The sequence below is a fragment of the Microcaecilia unicolor genome, chromosome 1 (genome assembly GCF_901765095.1).
Source record: "Microcaecilia unicolor chromosome 1, aMicUni1.1, whole genome shotgun sequence".
In the NCBI taxonomy this organism is placed as follows: domain Eukaryota; kingdom Metazoa; phylum Chordata; class Amphibia; order Gymnophiona; family Siphonopidae; genus Microcaecilia; species Microcaecilia unicolor.
The window spans coordinates 219,035,058-219,056,324 of NC_044031.1; the positions used below are offsets into that span (position 1 = coordinate 219,035,058).

The 21,267-nt window shown below is 43.5% G+C and overlaps 1 protein-coding gene across 4 annotated transcripts in view; it reads left to right on the forward strand.

The window, feature by feature from the left end:
- Nucleotides 1-2,178, forward strand: part of LOC115470832 — a 42,570-nt gene extending 40,392 nt beyond the window's left edge. For all 4 annotated transcript variants that reach the window (XM_030204399.1, XM_030204407.1, XM_030204416.1 and 1 more), the window contains exon 6: nucleotides 1,783-2,178. In XM_030204399.1, coding sequence (XP_030060259.1) covers nucleotides 1,783-1,820 — 38 coding nt within the window. In that variant the 3' untranslated portion in view covers nucleotides 1,821-2,178. The remainder of the gene's footprint in view (nucleotides 1-1,782) is intronic.
- Nucleotides 2,179-21,267: the final 19,089 nt, after the last annotated feature.

Genomic DNA, 21,267 nt, shown 5'->3' on the forward strand with positions numbered 1-21,267 from the left:
TGGCTTGGTGTGCACCCAGGACAGAGCTTGGAAACAGTGGTCTATCAGTAGCTAGCTTAGATAAAAAGGGAGGTTGGCTGAACAATTGAATTAAAACACACTCTCATACTCCAAGGTTCATATCACTAGTTGAGGGCAAGTTCCAATTGCACAGGAAACCCTAAAGCAGCAGGGGGGAAATTGTATTTAAATGTAGTTGCAATCAGGGTTTCTGTGTAAGTTACCGCCACCTGTGTGCTGAAACCTTTCTCCATTGCTATCCCCACGGTAAAACTGAGTTAGCTTCTCATGTGGTTACCATTGTTTGTTCTCCATTGGCCCCTGAATATGCAGGACAGATGTGCATATATCTCATTCCTATTCATTTTGGTATTATTGAACACACCACTGGCTAGGTATGTCTCCAGGAGCAGTCAGGACACACTGGTGTAGAGCACACCTCCTTTAAGGACTGAATAATAGCCCTATTTGTGGGTATGTATAGACTTATGCATGTAAATGGCATATTGTGTAAATGATAGAGGGCATTCACTTGGGAGGGTATGGGCAGGGCTGTCACTCATGCAACTTAACAGAATACAGCAGAAATCTGGACCTCCTGAGAATCCAGCCCCCTAAAAACTGCGGTATCTGGACTGCCTTGGAATCCAGACTACACCTTCTCCCTCTCTCCCTCCCACTGCGCTCTCACTCCCTGGTGTACAATGCTGTACCTTTTCAAAATTGTTCTGTGCTGCAGCGCCAGTGGCAGCCTTACTCACGGGCTGCCTCTGGCCTGTACTGGGCCTTCCCATCTGATCCATCATGCCCTTCCAAAAACAGGAAGTTGCATCAGATGGGATGGATCAGAGAGGAAAGGCCCGGTGCAGATTGGACGCAGCCTGTGTCAATACGGCTGCCGCCAGCACAGCAGCACAGAAAACTTCTGAAAAAGTACAATATTGTACACCAGGGAGTGAAAGAGCCATAGGCAGGCCAGGAGGGGGAGGGAAAGACACCAGCCCATGCTGGAGGGAGAGGGAGGTGTAGTCACGGAGGGGCCTTGGGGGCCTGGGCGCAGTCACCTGAGGGATTGACCCAATCCCTGAGTAGTCTGGATTTTTGGACTTGTATTGTTAAGTTACATATTTAGGCATCCACAGTTATGCCAGGGTATGGGTGATGTAACTGCAGCCCATAAAGATGCATTGATGCAGAGTTACAGTAGTGTTCTATAATGGAATCCGGGCACCCAGATGCTGTTAAGAGTATTTTCACTGTGTTGCAGTGGGCGTCTGAAAAGATGGCATCCACTAACAAAATTGCCCCCATAATGCACAGTATGGCTACTGGGCAAGCAGGTTGTCCTGAGGAGCTGTTATCAATGACAGCACATCTAAAATAGAATAAAATGCTGCAGAATACAATGGTAAAATTGTATTGTAAAAAAAAAAAAATTATAACAAAGATTCTGTAACTTTAACTTTGGCTCGTTGGAGCACCATAGCCTGAACTGACCTAAAAAAAAAAAAAAAGTTAAGCTCAGTTGTATGGCATGTTCTACTTAACAGTTAACTTGGCAGAGGTGAGTTTCCCCCTTACTCCTAAGAAGTGTACTTGTGCGATTTTAAATGCACTGCCAAGTGTGACCTAAATGTGTCCCACACTGACTCTGGGAAATATGTGCAAATGCTTTAGTGCAATGTTTAATGTATTGATTGCAAAATTACTGGTGTCGAGACAAAGATGCAAATTGGACAAACGGATTTAAATTTTAAATCTGATCTTGCTTTTTCCTTCTAGGGCGTGGAATGAAAAGAGGTGCCTACAGAAAGCAATAGGAGGATCCGCATAGTATGTGTTAAGGGGTGGGGGGAGTGAACTTTGCACACACTGAATTTGTACGCTTGAAAAGGAATCTAGCCATTTTTTTGGCAATCCAGTGATTTTGCTGGGCACAGCTGAGGGGAAGAAAAAGGCATTGCATAGTTTGGCAAGCACACCAAGGAAAGCGCAGTCAAATTTGAAAGTTTTATATTAGCACTGTAGAACAAAGCACCTTAATTTAGAAATGTAGTAATCACATTTTGTCACATGCAGTAAAAAAAAAATATGACAAAGTAATGTATTTTAGCATGGCAGTGGTTGCAAATCAAGCTCAATGATTATTGAAATTTATCCTTGTCTGGAATAAAAGCTTGTTGCTCAAAAAGTCTGCTTGTTAACATTTTAATTCTGTTTTGGATTTGGAAAGTCATGAGTAGGGAGGTGACAGTGCACGTTACTAGTTAACCTGATTTTAGCAGATGAACTCTGTTCATAACATAACTGGATTGATGGAGGGGAGGGGGAAGATGTCTGACTAGGAGCAGTTTTCAGAGGCACTGAATAGAGAGGTGTGGTAGCTGTGTTAATCCACTTTTAAAGGTAATCAATAGAAATAAAACATGAAAAAGATTTGGTGTGCAGGGGTAACAATGGGAGTGCTGGCCAGAAGGTGTATATCTCATTATATCCCAATTGCTTCTCCAGTGCAGTCTGGCTTTTCTCTGTATGTAATGTAGTCAAATCCACAGGGGTTTTAACCCAAACATAGTTACCTTATCTCGTAAGCAGTCCTGGTGTAGATGTTGTAAAAACTAGACTGTTTGGGAGCATACACAAGAACCAATTTGAGAACAAGTAATGTAGTCCCATTGTTATGGCCTAAGTTGAACTTGTGTATCTGCTTTTGATCATGGTTAAGGAATGTTCCTGCCTGCCACACCCTTCATCTGCAGAATGGTGACTCAACAGCAGTATATAAAGAATGCAAAGCTGATATAGGACTCCTGCAGGTAAAGGGGACAGGGCTTTGCAATTTGGACACATTTTTCATATTTTACAGTTGAGGATGATTACTCTCCTCCCCCCCCCCCCCCAAAAAAAAAGTATTACTAAAGGATTCTGATTTAGTTATATATATATATATATATATATATAGATAATAAAACACACAGCGCACTCCATTTAAGTGCACGTCGGATATGCGCATGCTCTGTTTAACTGCATGACGTTTTTTGGCACCATCAATTTCTATGGGGACAAACTTCAGTTTAGCATACCACTGATAAGTGCAAGATTCGCTTATATGCATGGTTCAAGACCGCTCCTCTGCAGGAAAGACTCCGCATAAGCGCGCGCATGGAATATGGAAGCCGATTGGTGCGTGACAACCAACGAGATTTCAAATTTACTGCCTCTTTAACTGCCACAGGCAGAATAAGCGAAAGAATGTTGTTAGAGTGTTGGAAATCTCAAACATATTATTTATTCTTGCTCATTTGTTCAAGATTATTGGAACTCTGTATGGAACACAATATCATCTACCTTGAATATTCAAGATGTTTTAACATATAACATAGTCATATTTGGATCCCTAATGATACAATCACCACTAGACAAATATCAAGCACAATTATTAGACATAATGTTACATCAAGCTTTAAGAACCCTTTTCTTTTGTTGGAAAGACCTTACCAAAGTAACGTATTTAACTTGGTGGAATTCTGTGTGTATATTAGCTAAATATGAATATGCTGCGGCTGAAAAACATAACTCACTTGTTAAATACAATAAAATATGGACTTCTTTACTAGATCAACTACATAATAACCTCTCTTAGAGTTGAATTTATGTATGATCATGACTTGTTATAGCAATAATTCTTGTATAATCTTAGTCTGAACATGTATGCTGATGCTTTGTTATTGTTAATCTGTTATGCTGGCTATTTGCTTTTATTTTAGCCATTTGTTATTGACTACAAAACACAATAAAAATATTGGAACAGAAAAAAAAAGAGTGTACACCGGGGTTGTCATCCAGCGGAATTGTAAGACTTTTAACACTGGCTGAACGAATAGAAGTTCTTTAAAAATTAGAAAACAAAAAGTCAAGCATCTATTGCTAAAGAATATGGTGTCAATCCCAGTCAAATTTCACGTCTTGAACCAGAAAGACCAGCTTCTGGAAGACTGGCAAAACAATACAAATCCACAACGAAAATGGGCGGGAAAAGCTGAGGCGGTAGAAAATGCTCTTCTTCAGTGGTTTTCTCGAGTCAGGAGCACACCTGTCAGTGGTCCACTGCTTATGGAGAAAGCTAACCAGCTAGCTGAAAGTCTTGGACTAACTGAATTCAAAGCCACTGTTGGATGGTTGGAAAGATGGAAGGAGAGGAACAGCATAAAATTCAAGAAACAGCATGGTGAGAAACAAGATGCTGATGACTTTAGTGCTGAAAATTGGGTTGTTTCAGTTCTTCCTACCATCTTGAACGAGTTTGCACCTTGTGACATTTTCAATGCTGACAAGAACGGTCTCTACTGGCGAGCGATTCCTGATGAAACACTTGCATTCAAACATGCTGAAACTACTGGAGGTAAAACATCGAAGGACCGACTGACAATCCTCCTTTGCTGCAATATGGATGGGAGTGAGAAGTTGGAACCCCTCGTCATTGGAAAGAGCAAACAGCCCTGATGCTTCAAGAAAGTTAAGCGACTTCCTGTGTCATACAAGGCTAATGCAAATTCATGGATGATTGGGGAAATTTGGAAGCAGTGGCTAAAGAAGTTAGACACTAGAATGCGGGCACAAAAGCGTCAGATTTTGCTGCTTTGTGATAATTGTGCTGTACACAGGGATGATGTCAGGCTGTCTAACGCCAAGGTGGTCTTCCTGCCACCAAACACTACCTCTCTGATCCAACCTATGGATCAGGGCATAATAGCCAATTTCAAACAACATTATCGGGCTCTTGTGCTACGTCATCTCATGAACGTTATGGATGACCAGACTGGCATGGAGAAACGTGCTGTTGAACTGGCTCGTAATCTATCACTGTTGGATTCCCTAAATATGCAGAAAGACACCTGGAATCATGTTACACAGGCAACCATTGTGAACTGCTACAAGTGGGCAAGCTTTGTTAAGGATGTGGAGAGGGACGAAACAGATGCAGCTGTTGCAAACGTGTCAAATGAAGAGGTTATTGACATCCCAGCCGGTGTTCCATTGCTACGTAGCTGTTGATTACGATCTACAAACAGCTGAAGATAGCACTGATGTCGAGATATGCGCCTACACGCAGGCAACAATGGCTGATGATGGAATAGATGAAGAAATGAGCAGCGAGGCAAATGCTGACAAAATTCAACTACCTCCTCCTGTCACTTTTGCAAGAGCGCTGGAGAGTCTCAACACCGTTTGGGCCTATCTGAAGGCCACTGGATGCCAGTGCTATGACAGTTTTTACTGTCTGGAAGACGTAGTCTATGGAACTCACAGACCCAAGAGCGTACAGAGGACTATAACTGATTACTTCAAGTAAGTCTAATGTCAGTTAACTGAGACTGTATACTGTACGTATAATAACAGTACTGTACATATGTTAGATTATTATTATTATTTATTGCATTTGTATCCCACATTATCCCACCTATTTGCAGGCTCAATGTGGCTTACATAGTTTTGTTATGACATTGTCATTCCAGAATATCAAATACAGTTAGTAGTGTGCAGAGATTAAGTAGAGAAAAAAGAGGAAGTGATTAGACAGGTGAGTGTAGAAGTGGATTTTCGTAGCTGGTTGGGAAATTGGATCGGTGAAGCTATTGGTTCTCGTTGTAGGCCTTGTTGAAGTATGTCTTCAGAGATTTGCGAAAGTTATTTGCTTCGACAATTGATTTCAGGTCTGTGGGTAGAGCATTCCATATCTGCGTGCTCGTGTAGGAGAAGGTGGTGGCATGCATCAGCTTGTATTTTAGTCCTTTACAGCTGGGGAACTGCAAATTGAGAAATTTGCGGGATGTTCTTGTGGCGTTTCTGGGAGGTAGGTCCACTAGGTTCAGCATGTAGATCGGGGCGTCAGCGTGAATGATTTTGTGTACCATCGTACATATCTTGAACACAATGCGTTCCTTAAGTGGAAGCCAGTACAGTTTCTCTCTTAGGGGTTTTGCACTTTCATATTTAGTTTTTCCAAATATGAGTCTGGCGGCAGTATTCTGGGCTGTTTGGAGTTTTTTGACAGCTTGTTCTTTGCAGCCTGCATATAGTGCGTTGCAGTAATCCAAATGGCTTATTACCATTGACTGTACCAGGGTGCGGAAGATGTATCTCGGGAAGTATGGTTTCACTCTTTTGAGTTTCCACATGGTGTGGAACATCAAGCTTCTTTGGGTCACAACGGTTAAGTGCACGCTCAGGTTAACTGTATGCATTTCTTTGGTCCCAGACCCTTGCACTTAAGCGGATTGCACTATGTGTATATGTGTGTGTGTGTATGTGTAAATCATTTTTATTAACAGGAAAACAAAATATACAACTGCCACAGTGCCGGCCAGCCACTGTGGAAACGAATATACATAGATTTATCTTGTTTATCTGCTAACAACTTGATCTACCCCCCCCCCCCCCACCCCCCACCTTTTCCCTTCACCCTTATCAGTCCACGGGACTATTTATTAACTATCAGTTCTTCACGGTGTCTGAGGGTTGGCCTGATCTCTTGGTATTCCAGTTCAGTTTTTGGAGTAATCTGCGTTTGGACAATGGTTGGAGTGTGTTCCAAAATCTCTCCCAGACCCCCCGAAAGGGGTCTGAGTCTTTCTCTGTAAAGTTCTCAATTCCACACACCTCAAGATGTAATAGCTCAATCATTTTAGATCTCCACAAGTCTTTGGTGGGAGCCTGGGTTTCCCTCCAGTTAAGCAAAATCACCTTCTTCCCCACTAACAGCGTCTGTTATGTCTGGAATGCCTCAGCTCTTGGGACTTTACCTACTGGAATACTCAGGCTACCCATTCCAAAGGACACACCCTAGACCTCTTCTCTTTTAAATCGGCTTAACACAACAATCAGTGCATAGTTAAAGCCCTGTGGACAGCAGTCCCTTGGTCTGACCACTTTCAGCTCACCTGCTCAATTCTATGGCAGTTAAAAGGACAACGGCGCATGCATTCCCCAACCTCGTACACAACGAGAGGGTATTCAACCCTGCGGTATTCTGGCAGTCTATGTATGAGTCAGATTGGCTCGATCCGGTAGACTCAGACAGCTTCCTACCCAATTGGGATAACCGTTGTAGAACTACCTTAGATGCCATTGTGCCACTCAAGGAGTGTAACACAAAGAGGAAAGTAGCTGCCCCATGGTTCACTGATCACCTCAGAACGCTCAAAGCGAATACCAAAAGGCTTGAAAGAGCCTGGCGAAAGCATCAGGACACTCAGCATCTAACTATGTGGAAGCAGTCTCACAGAAAGTATAACTATGCAATCAGGCAAAAAAAACATTACTTCAAGAAGAAAATTGGCCCGGATTACAACGATGCTAAGAAACTCTTCTTTGTAAACAAGCTAATGGATACCGTAGGTCTTACCACTACGGGAGAAGGTACCCCACCTGCGACCAATTTAGCAAACTTTTTTCAAGACAAACTCAAACTGCAGAGCACCCTTCCGCAACATTCTTCCAGCATCGATGACTTTATTACTGGCTTGGACCCGGGCCCTGACGAGCAACCAGCAGACCGTCTACTCTCCAGCTTTTCCACTCTTTCAGTTTTGATTCTGTCAAGTTGGAGCTTCGTAGATTTATTAGGAAGTACTGCAGGCTGGACATAAGCCCCAACTATCTGCTCCAAAGTGCCCCTGCCTGTTTCTTTGATGACTTGACGCTACATCTTAACTATATGCTTGGCAAAGGCATGTTCCCAGCAAGCCATGGTAACATCTTGCTAACCCCGGTACTTAAAGATGCTAAGAAACAAAGTAGTGATCTATCCAACTACCGGCCTATAGCATCCATTGTAAAATTTATGGAGAGCCTGGTAAGTAAACAACTTAGCACCTGAACAAATTTAATGTTCTACATACTTCACAATCGGGATTTCGACCGCTCCACAGTACTGAGACTGTGCTTGTCACTCTCTTATCTAACTTCAAGAGGGAAATAGTCGAGGGGAAGAGCATTTTACAGTTCCAGTGCCTTTGACATGGTGCACCACGATATACGTCTGTGGCTCCTTGATTACTTCGGAGCCAGCGGTAATGTATTAGCCTGGCTTAGAGATTTTCTTACATCCAGATCCTACCATGTCCAAGCCAACTCTACACTGTCATCTCACTGGAAAGCCATCTGCGGAGTGCCACAGGGCTCCTCACTTTCACCTACCCTCTTCAATGTGATGTTGATCCCCCTGGCAACGGCTCTCTCCAAACTGGGGCTGAACCTGTTCATCTATGCAGATGAACCATGTTGTTTCGGATCTTGCAACTTATTGGCTTCCAGGAAATTCACTATCCTGTCCTTTAGCATCGCTTCCATTACTTTTCCAATAACCGAAGTGAGGCTTACCGGCCTGTAGTTTCCAGCTTCTTCCATATCACCACTTTTGTGAAGAGGGACCACCTCCGCCGTTCTCCAATCGCACGGAACCTCTCCCGTCTCCAAGGATTTATTAAACAAATCTTTAAGAGGACCAGACAGAACCTCTCTGAGCTCCCTCAATATCCTGGGGTGGATCCCGTCCGGTCCCATGGCTTTGTCCACCTTTAGGTTTCCTAGTTATTCATACACACTCTCTTCCGTGAACGGTGTGCTAAATCCACTCCACTCTCACATGTACTTTTGTCAGTCCATCTCGGTCCTTCCCCAGGATTTTCTTCTGTGAAAACAGAACAAAAGTATCTATTTAGCAAATTTGCCTTTTCTTCACCATTTTCTACATAGCGGTTCGCAGCATCTTTCAGTCTCACAATTCCCTTTTTAGTCATTTTCCTTTCACTAATATACCTGAAGAAATTTTTGTCACCCCTCCTTACCTTTCTAGCCATTTGTTCTTCTGCACGCGCCTCTATGTAAGGAGAGTAAATAAAAGCAAGAGAAAAAGGAAACCGATATGGTTCTCCAAGCAAGTGGCTGAGAAAATAAAGGCTAAAGAGTTGGCGTTCCAGAAATACAGAAAAACTCAAAAAGAGGAACATGGAGAGGAATACCGGATGAAACTGAAGGAAGCCAAGAGAGAGAAACCAAGTTTAGTGCAAAAGGACTACCGCCAAGGACAAACATCTTTCCCTCCCCTGAGTTTTAGAAATGTGATCTATACAAATGCCCCCTCCCTCTCCCCCACAGAGCCATTTTAATGAATTTCTTGCTTCATTTTCCCACCAAAATTTAAATTTGTGACCAGCAAACTTTCCTGCCAAAATTGCCTGTCTTTCTGAGAAAGTCACCCACCTCAAACTCCAATCAGATATTTTTTTTGGGTGGTGGTGATGGTAGGGGGGGGGGGGGAGAGAACAATTGGTGCCCACCCACTTCTTGCTTAGTGTCACGTCTGTGGCTGTGACCACCCTCAGCCTTACCTTCTTTCTGGGGGTCAGCAGCTCTGCTGCCTTCTGTTTGTGTTAGTCTTGTCTCTAGTCTCTGCGCTGATTATCTCACTAGACCTCACCTGTGTGGGCTATGCCTCCCTGCCTGGCCAGTTTCCAAGATGGCTTCCATCTGTTCTGTTCCAGCTTCCAAGATGGCTCCTGCTTGTCTTTCCTGTGGGCTCACTTCCTATGTGTGTCAAGCCTCTCTTTGGGGTCAGTGTACTTCCTGCTTCTATCCTGCTGCTGGTGACTCATCAGTGAGAGCCTTCATAAGGAAGTGCTGTGCTTGCAGTCAGGGCCTTTGCATAAGTGTTATGCTCTTAGGCCAGGTCAGGTTAGTAAGTGTCTGCTGCACTACTGCTTAGCCTCTCTCTGGGTTCCAGCCCAGCTTCTTTCTGTGTCTCTGTTGTCCTTCCATGGGGGGTCTTCCCTGCCACTGTCTGTCTGTGGACTGCGGGTCCTTCCTGGCTTGCCCTGTGTTCAGGGTGAAGCCTCTGTTCCTGGCTTGCCATGTGTTTGGGGTGAAGCCTCTGTCCCGGGCTTACCCTGTGCTTGGGGGTGAAGCCTCTGTCTGGGTTAGTGCTCTGTCTGCTCTGTTGTCCGCCCAGAGACCCTGTGTCTGATATTCCTGGTTTACTCTGTTTGCTCTGCTGCCTGCCCAAGACCCTTGGCTTGTTCTTCCTGGTTTACTCTGTTTGCTCTGCTGCCCGCCTACGACCCTTGGCCTGATATTCCTGGTTTGCTCTCTTTACCCTGAATCCTGCCTTGCCTAGTCTCTGTGTCTACCCTGCTTGTATATCCTGAGTGTATGTCCTGAATCCTGTCTCTGTCTTGCTAGTGTGTATTTCCAGGGCATGGTCCCTGTTGCCTGCTGCTACCTAGCTAGTGGGTTTACCCGCTGGGTATTCCCTGATCCTCAGTCTGCCTGACAGAATGCCAAGGCCCTCGAGAACACGACACCTAGGCCCACCCACAATCTGTGATCTGGCTACGCCCATGATTCAGACTGAAAGGTTTCCTTGGTAATGATTTATCACAATCAGGATGCAACAGTCAGCGGTGAAGAGAAACTCCATACTAGCTGAAGTAATAGTCAACCTCTGACGGACAGGAAGGTTCTCAGGAGCACATAATACTGGGTTACTAATACTTTCTGGAGATAGTCTTATGACTATTGACTATCTTGTTGAAGATTCTGCACTTTGATTTTAGCAAGTATGAGAGTATTGTGGATAAAAATAGCATAGTTAATCACAGTTTCTATTACTATATAAAGGTAAGAAATCATGGACCTCTTACAAAGTGAGAATTGATCAGCACATTTGCTGTCAGCATTTGGAGGGTTGTAAAGTACTCATTGATAATAGTTATAGTTTTTCCGTTTGTCTCTAACCAAGTTATTCCCAGAACAAGAAGTGGCAGCTAGTTTTGTCATGGAAATCATTATAGAGTTCAGAAGCTATAAAAAAACCTAATCAAGGGTGGCCTGTGGGGGATGCAGAGGGATTTATTTATTTATTACATTTGTACCCCACATTATCCCACCTATTTGCAGGCTCAATGTGGCTTACAGAGTGTTGTTATGACATATTCATGAGAGGATAATAGATATAGTCGGTGGTAGGACGAAGATATTTGAAGAAAGAGAAGGGGGTATTAAATAGGGTGATGTAGGAGGTGTAATTGGTTGTGTAGGTGGGTTGTGTGGTGATTTGTGTCTTTAGAGGTTCTTTTTGTAGGCTCTGTTGAAGAGATGTGTTTTCAAGGATTTGCGAAAGTTGCTTAGATTGTCCATGGTTTTTAAGGTTGGGGGTCATAAGTGGTTAATCATTACTGGACTTCTTTTGCATAAGTTAGTAGGGGCTGAAAAGCAGAGCCATGTGCAAAAATGCAATTGCTCAATGCTAGGATTGACCATGATTGGCAAGTACAGATGTCCAAGCTGAGGTTGTAAGCCGATCAAATAAGATCTTTATCACATTTTTCCTCATACTGGAGGTAACAGAAAACTGATTTTAGTAGAAATTTTTTTAAAAGCTTTTAAAACTGTATATATGCATACAGTCTAGCATGTATACTGGGTGAAAGAGAATATAGAAATTTAGCAACCTATTTTGGAAAAATCTTGTTCCTTATTGGATCTAATATTGCTTACTTGAACTCTTGATTTATTACTCACATTTTTCAAATTGGACTGCAGGGGTTGGTAAGAGTTATTTCCTTGCTCAAATGGACTCTAAGTTGCACCTAAGGTAGTGGCTCTCAACCTTTCTTCTGCTGTGACAGTGTCCATAGGCACGCCTACCTATTTCATTGTTTTAACTGTACATTTAGTAAGAATTTACCTATCCCATATCAAAAAGCTGTATGCAACACATCAGTCCCCGATTTCTCACTTGCATTCCAACAAAAGAAATACATATTCCCATTTGTCACCTGACACTGGTCAGGTATAGTGAGCCCTTGGGCCACTGCCGAGGGGCGGCAGCAGCAGGCGAATCACCCAAACAGGCGGCAAGGCAGAACAGACTGGTACCACCAGAACTGGAACAGCCGGACTAAAGCTGCCGAACTGGAACAGACGCAATAACCAAGCAGAGTCTTACTGGCAGGCAGCAAAGCAGAAGGGAAATCAGGAACCAAAACAGAGGCTAGAGGCTGGCGGCAATCAGTAGTAAACCAGGAATCAAGCAGGGACTTGGGCAAGCAGCAAACAGGAGAATAAGCCAGGAATCAAGCAGGGTCTTGGGCAGGCAGCAGACAGTAGAATAAACCTGCCAGTGTGTTCAGACCACCACAAACTTATTTACATGTTTCTCATATCTCCCCTCTCCTGCCTTTCTTCTAAAGCAGTTTCCCAGGTCAGTCCTGGAATACCCCCTTGCCAGTCAGGTTTTTAGGATATCCACAATGAATATGCATGAGAGATTTGCATACAATGGAGGTAGGGTCTTCCCTCGCCTGCCTTTCTTCTAAAGCAGTGTTTCCCAAATTGGTCCTGAATACCCCCTTGCCAGTCAGGTTTCCAGGATATCCACAATGAATATGCATAAGAGATTTGCATACAATGGGGAGGTAGTATATGTAAATCAATCTCATACATATTCATTGGGAAACACTGTTCTAAAGTATATATATTGAGATCTGTAAATCTGTTGCCATATGCTTTGGCAAAGACCACGCTCCATTTTAGCAGCTGTCCTCTGGCCCCACTTCTTCCTATTTATATCCTTCTAAAAGTGTAATTGCCAGAAAGCGAATGCTACATACCTGTAGAAGGTATTCTCCGAGGACAGCAGGCTGATTGTTCTCACTGATGGGTGACGTCCACGGCAGCCCCTCCAATCGGAAACTTCACTAGCAAAGGCCTTTGCTAGCTCTCGCACGCCCATGCGCACCGCACATGCGCGGCCGTCTTTCCGCCCGAACCAGCTCGTGTTCGTCAGTCCCGTAAGTAGCAAGACAAAGACAAGGGAAGACACAACTCCAAAGGGAAAGCGGGCGGGTTTGTGAGAACAATCAGCCTGCTGTCCTCGGAGAATACCTTCTACAGGTATGTAGCATTCGCTTTCTCTGAGGACAAGCAGCTGCTTGTTCTCACTGATGGGGTATCCCAAGCCCCCAGGCTCACGCAAAACAACAACCATGGTCAATTGGGCCTCGCAATGGCGAGGACATAACTGAGATTGACCTAAAAACTTATCCAACTAACAGAGAGTGTAGCCTGGAACAGAATAAAACATGGGCCTAGGGGGGTGGAGTTGGATTCTAAACCCCGAACAGATTCTGAAGCACTGACTGCCCGAACCGACTGTCGCGTCGGGTATCCTGCTGCAGGCAGTAATGAGATGTGAATGTGTGGACAAATGACCATGTCGCAGCTTTGCAGATCTCTTCAATAGTGGCTGACTTCAAGTGGGCCACTGACGCAGCCATGGCTCTGACATTGTGAGCCGTGACATGACCCTCAAGGGCCAGCCCAGCCTGGGCGTAAGTGAAGGAAATGCAATCTGCTAGCCAATTGGATATGGTGCGTTTCCCCACAGCCACTCCCCTCCTGTTGGGATCAAAAGAAACAAACAATTGGGCGGACTGTCTGTTGGGCTGTGTCCGCTCCAGATAGAAGGCCAATGCTCTTTTGCAGTCCAATGTGTGCAGCTGACGTTCAGCAGGGCAGGAATGAGGACGGGGAAAAAATGTTGGCAAGACAATTGACTGGTTCAGATGGAACTCTGACACTACCTTCGGCAAGAACTTAGGGTGAGTGCGGAGGACTACTCTATTATGATGAAATTTGGTGTAAGGGGCCTGGGCTACCAGGGCCTGAAGCTCACTGACTCTACGAGCTGAAGTAACTGCCACCAAGAAAATGACCTTCCAGGTCAAGTACTTCAGATGGCAGGAGTTCAGTGGCTCAAAAGGAGGTTTCATCAGCTGGGTGAGAACGACATTGAGATCCCATGACACTGTAGGAGGTTTGACGGGGGGCTTTGACAAAAGCAAACCTCTCATGAAGCGAACAACTAAAGGCTGTCCTGAGATCGGCTTACCTTCCATACGGTAATGGTATGCACTGATTGCGCTAAGGTGAACCCTTACAGAGTTGGTCTTGAGACCAGACTCAGACAAGTGCAGAAGGTAGTCAAGCAGGGTCTGTGTAGGACAAGAGCGAGGATCTAAGGCTTTGCTGACACGGGGCGAGATCCGGTGCCCCCCTGCTTGTTGATGTAATACATGGCAACCTGATTGTCTGTCTGAATTTGGATAATTTGATGGGACAGCCTATCTCTGAAAGCCTTCAGAGCGTTCCAGACCGCTCGTAACTCCAGGAGATTGATCTGCAGATCGCGTTCCTGGAGGGACCAGCTTCCTTGGGTGTGAAGTCCATCGACATTTGCTCCCCACCCCAGGAGAGACGCATCCGTAGTCAGCACCTTTTGTGGCTGAGGAATTTGAAAGGGGCGTCCCAGAGTCAAATTGGCCCAAATCGTCCACCAGTACAGGGATTTGAGAAAACTCGTGGACAGGTGGATCACGTCTTCTAGATCCCCAGCAGCCTGAAACCACTGGGAAGCTAGGGTCCATTGAGCAGATCGCATGTGAAGACGAGCCATGGGAGTCACATGGACTGTGGAGGCCATGTGGCCAAGTAATCTCAACATCTGCCGAGCTGTGATCTTAGGTCTAGGATGGGACGCATCCCCCCTGTTTTCTTTTCCACAAGGAAGTACCTGGAATAGAATCCCAGCCCTTCTTGCCCGGATGGCACGGGCTCGACCGCATTGGCGCTGAGAAGGGCAGAGAGTTCCTCTGCAAGTACCTGCTTGTGCTGGAAGCTGAAGGACTGAGCTCCCGGTGGGCAATTTGGAGGCTTCGAGGCCAAATTGAGGGTGTATCCTTGTCACAGCTGCACCGCTCTGACCTATCAAAGGGAACTGAAACAGGAAAAGGGAGGAGCGTCACACCGAATGATGGACCTATCAGAGGGAAGTCAAATAGAAGAAGGGAGGAGCGTCAGAGGCCAAGGGGACGGCCGTATCTACGTCTCATAGGTTTCCTTGCTTTCTTTTCAGTGTATTGCAGCTGCAGACACTTAGGTAAGTCTAGCAAGCCTGTCAGCTACTGAATACAGAAAGCAAAAGATAGCATGTCGGAACTTGCTCCATTTTGTTCTCTGGAATGCAGTGATTATTATACAAATGGTCTTGCTTTCATTATTTTGGTAGGGGCTGCCTTCATGACTGTCCACAGTCCCCCCAGTCCTGACACCGGGGACAGGGAAGGACACTCCCTGTCTCACATACACACATGCTCTCTCGCACACTCATTCTCACATACACACACGCTCTCTCACACCCACTCTCTGTCACACACACACACACTTGCACATTCTCACTCTCATACAGTCACTCTCACAGACACTCTCTCAAACATACACACTCCGCGCAAAACCTTGCTAGCGCCCGTTTCATTTCAGCCAGAAACGGGCCTTTTTTACTAGTACTCTATATTTAGTAGGACTGCCTCTATATCCTCAAGAGATGGATATTAGTATACAAGCTGCACTTACAAACTGTCAGTTTTTTTCACTATTTATCAGGATTCACAGACTTTCAAACATAGTTTTTATTCATGATTATTGTATAAAGGTCACAAAATATAAGAGATTTTATTTATTGCATATGTATCCCACATTTTCCCACCTCTTTGCAGGCTCAATGTGGCTAACAATACATCATGAATGTTGGAAATGTATAAAAGAATATACATTTAGTATTACATAAGGATCTTGTTTAACATAATGATGAAATAAGATAGTAGAGTGACAAGCAAATGCTGTAAGACAATTCTGGGTATATTTGTACGAGTTCACATTTGTTGATCTTTGTGGTACGCCTTGTTAAAGAGATGGGTCTTCAGTAGTTTGCAGAAGTTAGTTAGTTCATAGATCGTTTTCAGGCTGTGCGGCAGCGCGTTCCAGAATTGTGTGCTCAAGTAGGAAAAGGTAGAGGCATGCGTTAGTTTGTATTTTAGACCTTTACAGTTGGGGAAGTGAAGATTGAGGAAGGTGTGGGATGATTTTTTAGCATTCCTGGGTGGTAAGTCTATCAGGTCTGACATGTAGGCTGGGGCATCTCCGTGAATGATTTTGTGAGCTAGGGTGCATATTTTGAACATAATGCGTTCTTTAAGTGGGAGCCAGTGTACCTTTTCTCATAGGGGTTTCGCACTTTCATATTTTGTTTTACCAAATATGAGTCTAGCTGCTGTGTTCTGAGCTGTCTGAAGTTTGATTATTTGCTCCTTGCAGCCAGCGTAGAGTGCGTTGCAGTAGTCTAGATGACTGAGTACCATTGATTGTACCAGATTGCGGAAGACGGTCCTTGGGAAGAAAGGTCTTACTCTTTTTAGTTTCCACATTGAGTGGAACATCTTCTTAGTTGTGTTTTTCGCGTGACTCTCAAGAGTTAGGTGCCGATCATTGGTAACTCCAAGAATTTTTAGGGTATCCGATATTGGAAGGTTCAGTTTTGATGTGGTAATGGTGGTGAATTTGTTGTGTTGAGAGGTGAGGATTAGGCATTGGGTTTTTTCTGCATTGAGTTTCAGTTGAAATGCATCCGCCCATGATTGCATGATATATAGGCTTTGGTTGATATCATTGGAAATTTCCTTTAAATCTCGTTTAAATGGGATGTAAATATTGCATATATATATATGGGTTGAGGTTTTGGTTTGATAGTAATTTGGCCAAGAGTGTCATCATTAAGTTGAATAAGGTCGGTGAGAGGGGGGATCCCTCTGGAACTCCGTATTCAGGTAGCCATGTGGCTGATGTAGTCGAGTTAGATGTCACATGGTATGACCGTGAGGTTAGGAACCCCTTGAACCAACTGAGAACGCTGCCTCCAATTCCGCAGTACTCGAGGATATGTAATAGTATTCCATGATCAACCATGTCGAAGGCGCTAGACATGTCAAATTGTAGAAGTTGTATGTTCTTGCCAGTTGCAATCGTTTGTTTGAACTTATTCATGAGAGTAACTAGTACTGTTTCGGTACTGTGGTTAGACCGAAATCCTGATTGGGAGTCGTGTAGTATCGAAAATTTAAGTAGTTTGTGAGTTGTTTGGTCACCATCCCTTCTGTTAGTTTGGTTATTAAGGGAATGGATGCTACTGGCCTGTAGTTGGTTAGTTCACTAGCATTTTTTTTTTGGGTATGGGGGTGAGTAGGATGTTTCCTTTGATAGATTCTTAGTTGTCTTTGTAGGATAAAATTGGTGTGATACAGTACATTACATTATAAACAATATTTCACTACAGTCCTAAATTTAGGAGCATAAAGAGTGGGTGGTATGGAGAATATTCAATTCTCCCTTATAAAAGATGTATCCAGCCTAAGAATTAAATTTGGAAAACTACACCAGGAATCAAAATCTACGTTTTATTAACTTTCCCTATATTGCTGTGATATTTTGAAGAGATACTTAGTAAGTGGAGAATTTATGTATACCTGAGAATAATCTACCACCATTTTCAAAGGTCTTTTATCTTCCTCAAAAAATTCCAGAAAAAATTTTACAACAGACTCTGGATATCTCAGCCTTTCTTAAGACTTCAGATTCTCAACAGGCCACACCAGCAACTTTGGTTGCAACGGTGGCCTTAACTCCTGATAAGCAATGGCTTTTCCAGATGTTTTTTAAACATCGAGAGAAGCCATTTCTTGGTTTGCGGATTTCCTTGTTCCCAGATTTCTCACGAGAGACAATTTCTCATAATGAAATCGGCTGTTGTTCAAGCAGGGGGAACCTTTTTTTTGAGGTACCCCTGCAAGTGTATTGTTAGACTTAATAATGTTAAATACTCCTTTACTGATCCATCTCAGCTTTCCAAACTAATTGCTTCTAAGTCAACAACTGGACCAACATAATATTTTTCACCAGAATCCTTCGCGAATAGCAATTTACCTTTAGAATTATGTTAATTAGATTCCTCTAATTTAAGTTTTGGAATCCTATTGAGGACTTGAGTGAATTCTCTATTTTGATATCATGATACTTATGATTTTTCTTCTTTGTTTTAGATATATGTATATCACTTTCTTTCAAGATTGTATGCTTGAAAAGTTAATGTAAAATATTTATACACGTATCCAGTGAGGATCCTAGGTCGGCTGCCACCCGGGGCAAAACACTGTGCGCCCCCCCCCCCCCCGGGTGCATTCTTAGCTGCTGGGAGCAGCCGCAGAAAGTAATCTGTTCCAGGGACGAGGGAGCAGGGAACCAGCGGAGCTGACAGGCACGTGGCTGCTCTCTGCACCCCTCCAGCAGCATGCACCCTCGCTACGCCACTGCACCTATCTTTTAAGCTCTGAAATTTTAAGGTGAAAGTTTCAGCTGTAAACTTATGCTTGTAAGTTTTCTTGCAAATAGGACACTCAGGAGCACAAAACAGCACTGTGTACTTGCACTTCATTTTGTCTGGGCATGTACACAACTGTGCTTACTGCAAAACCCTTGCATGCATGTTCCTCCCCCTACTTTCCACTTTACTAACATGAATTAAGAGTGCATCGCAAGAGCATACTGTTTCCTTCAGTCATACCTGAAGTATGTTTTGGTGGTGTTGCATTGTGGGCTTTAGTGCTAAACTTTGAGAATGGGCCTCTTGCAGTCCAGAAAACCCCTGGCTTGTTTCTCAAATATAGCACCCTTCGTCACATTTCTTACACTGAATGATATATACCACATTGGAAGATAAGCAATTAAACCAACTCCTCTAGGCATTTGTTCTTTTTACTTTCCTATTTTTATTGTAGTTTTCTTTGAAGTTATGTGATTATTGTAAACAGCCTTGATGGGAACCTAACGTGGTATATCAAGTTTTTAATAAACTTGAAACTAATGATGATATAATCACTCATTACAAACTCTGGAACAGTTGCTGGTTCCCCAGCTTGAATAAATGACTGTCCATATAAAAAGAAATACTAAGAAAGCTAATAAATGTTTACATTATCATCAATATTCAAAACACTTTATTAACACTTCAGCAACTGCTAGAAATTTAAATTAGTAGTGTATCTCACTGGCATTTGTCAAAGCTAATTTACATATTTGACAGATGGCCATTTCTGGTCCTGACAGCTAAGGACACACCCAAGCTCTGCCACCTTTGATAACAGCATTGAATGTGGTGTCATAACCTCACACCTTTTCACATAACTCTGCCCCTATCCCCACCTTATTTACACAGTCCCACTCCTTTTTGTATAACCCCAGCCCTTTTATTGACATCGCAGGAAGGGAGGGGTTTGCAGTTGCTACAGTACAAGGAGAAAAAAATCCACAGACAAAATCCCCCTTATAGTGACATACAATCCAGAGCTGGAAAAACTGAGGAAAATCATACTCCAGGAGGATGAATTACTGAAAGAGATATTCCCATCCCCACCAGTACTGGCCTTCTGACAGCCACCCAACTTAAAAACACAAGCTAATCAGAAGTAAGCTTCCATCACAGACTGAAAAGGAACAGAAGGGCACACTTCCCTGTAATTTATCCAGTTGCAAACTATGCCAGAATATTTCACAGGACCCCAAAGTCATCCACAAAGGAAAGATATTCAACATAAAGGGATCTTTCACTTGCTCATCTTCCAATGTGGTATATATCATTCAGTGTAAAAAATGTAACGAACGATGCTATATTGGAGAAACAGGCCAGATGCTTAAGACAAGATTCAATTTACATAGACATCACATGAACAATACTGGTGCCAGTAGGGTTCCCACACCTGTTGGTCAGCATTTTACAGGACCAGGACACTGTACCAGTGACTTCACAGTGAGAATCCTGAAAGGTAACTTTAAAACCATACAAGAACGTAAGACCTTTGAAGTCAGAATGATTGAATATTTTAACACCCAACAGAAAGGACTTAACAAGGATCTGGGGTTCCTAGCCCATTATAAACCATAAAGCTGTATGTCTCTGTTGATCACCCCACCCCTCACCTATCCACACCCATCCTGTTAGAATATCAATGATATGCTTTGATGTCCCCATGCATACCTCCTACCCACCCCCATCCTCCCACCCTGTCAGACTGTCATAGTAATGCTTGAATGTTTTCACTTATATACACTGTCAGCTAGCACATTTGCTTATTTCCGATCTGACGAAGAGGGGCAACCTTCGAAAGCTAATCAAGAAATGTATTAAGTTATGTCCAATAAAAAAGGTATCATATTTTCTTTTCCATGTTTTATTTTGTTTGATTTCTATTGATAACCAGTTGTGATGGCAAACTTACACAAACAAGAAAAGCATGCTTGCAAAGCTAACAGCTCACACAGAGTTGTTAGAAATTTTGTACAGCACATTAGTTCTTCCTGTCATTCTTAAAAGCAGATGGACCTAACTCAATCCTGTTTAAAATAAACAAAAGGTATCCTTTTGAAAGAAAGAAAAAAAAAAAAAGAAACAGTCCAGGGCTAAAAAAAAACCCACCTGTTTTCTTTCCTGTGAGAAAAAAAGTCAAGCTGCGCACATTCCTCTAAGGCTGTAGTGGGCAGTGTTTCTTTTTAATATCACTTCCCATGACGTGACCCCATCTAAGATGGTGGCCAGTAGTGGAAACAGGAAGTAATGTAGTGCATCCAGTGGTAGCCACCAAGCTGGAAAAAAAAGGGCTGGCCTGTCAATGCCTGTGAAGTCACTAAAGGGGTGGGGCTGTGGCATCACATCCACTGACATCAAACAGAACAGGGTGTGGGCTGGGCTTGGGTGTGTCCTTACTTCCAACTGACTTTCAGGACCAGAAGTAGGCATAGCCACTGGTCCAAAATTATGCAAATTAGCTTTGACAAATTCCAGTACAACACTACTTCAGTTATAAGGCATGCTTTCGGCAGCTAACATTGCTTTGGGATTATTATGTATTATGGAACTAACCCTCATCTATATATAAACTTTTTCAGCAACAACAAAAAAACCCAAACTTTTCTATGGCAATGTCATTACTCCTGCCAAAATTCTACACAGACTCTGCACTTCTGCCCTCCCCAGCCCACAGTAGAGACTTTCTGGCATAGTCAACGCCGTCTGCCTGTGCCGCCCCCCCCCCCCCCCCCCACCCCACCCCAAGTATGCACTGGTGGTCTAGAGGCCTCATCGAGTGAAGGAAAGAACCTCACTCTTTCCTGTCCCAAAGAAGTACTCCTATGCTACTCCTGCCTCCAGTCACTGCAAGGTTGGCTAAAAAAAAATATATATATATATGTGCTGGGAGGGGAGCTGTAACACTGTGGATGCTATGGGTGGGAGTTAAAAAAAAAAAAAAGGTGGCTGCTGTGGTG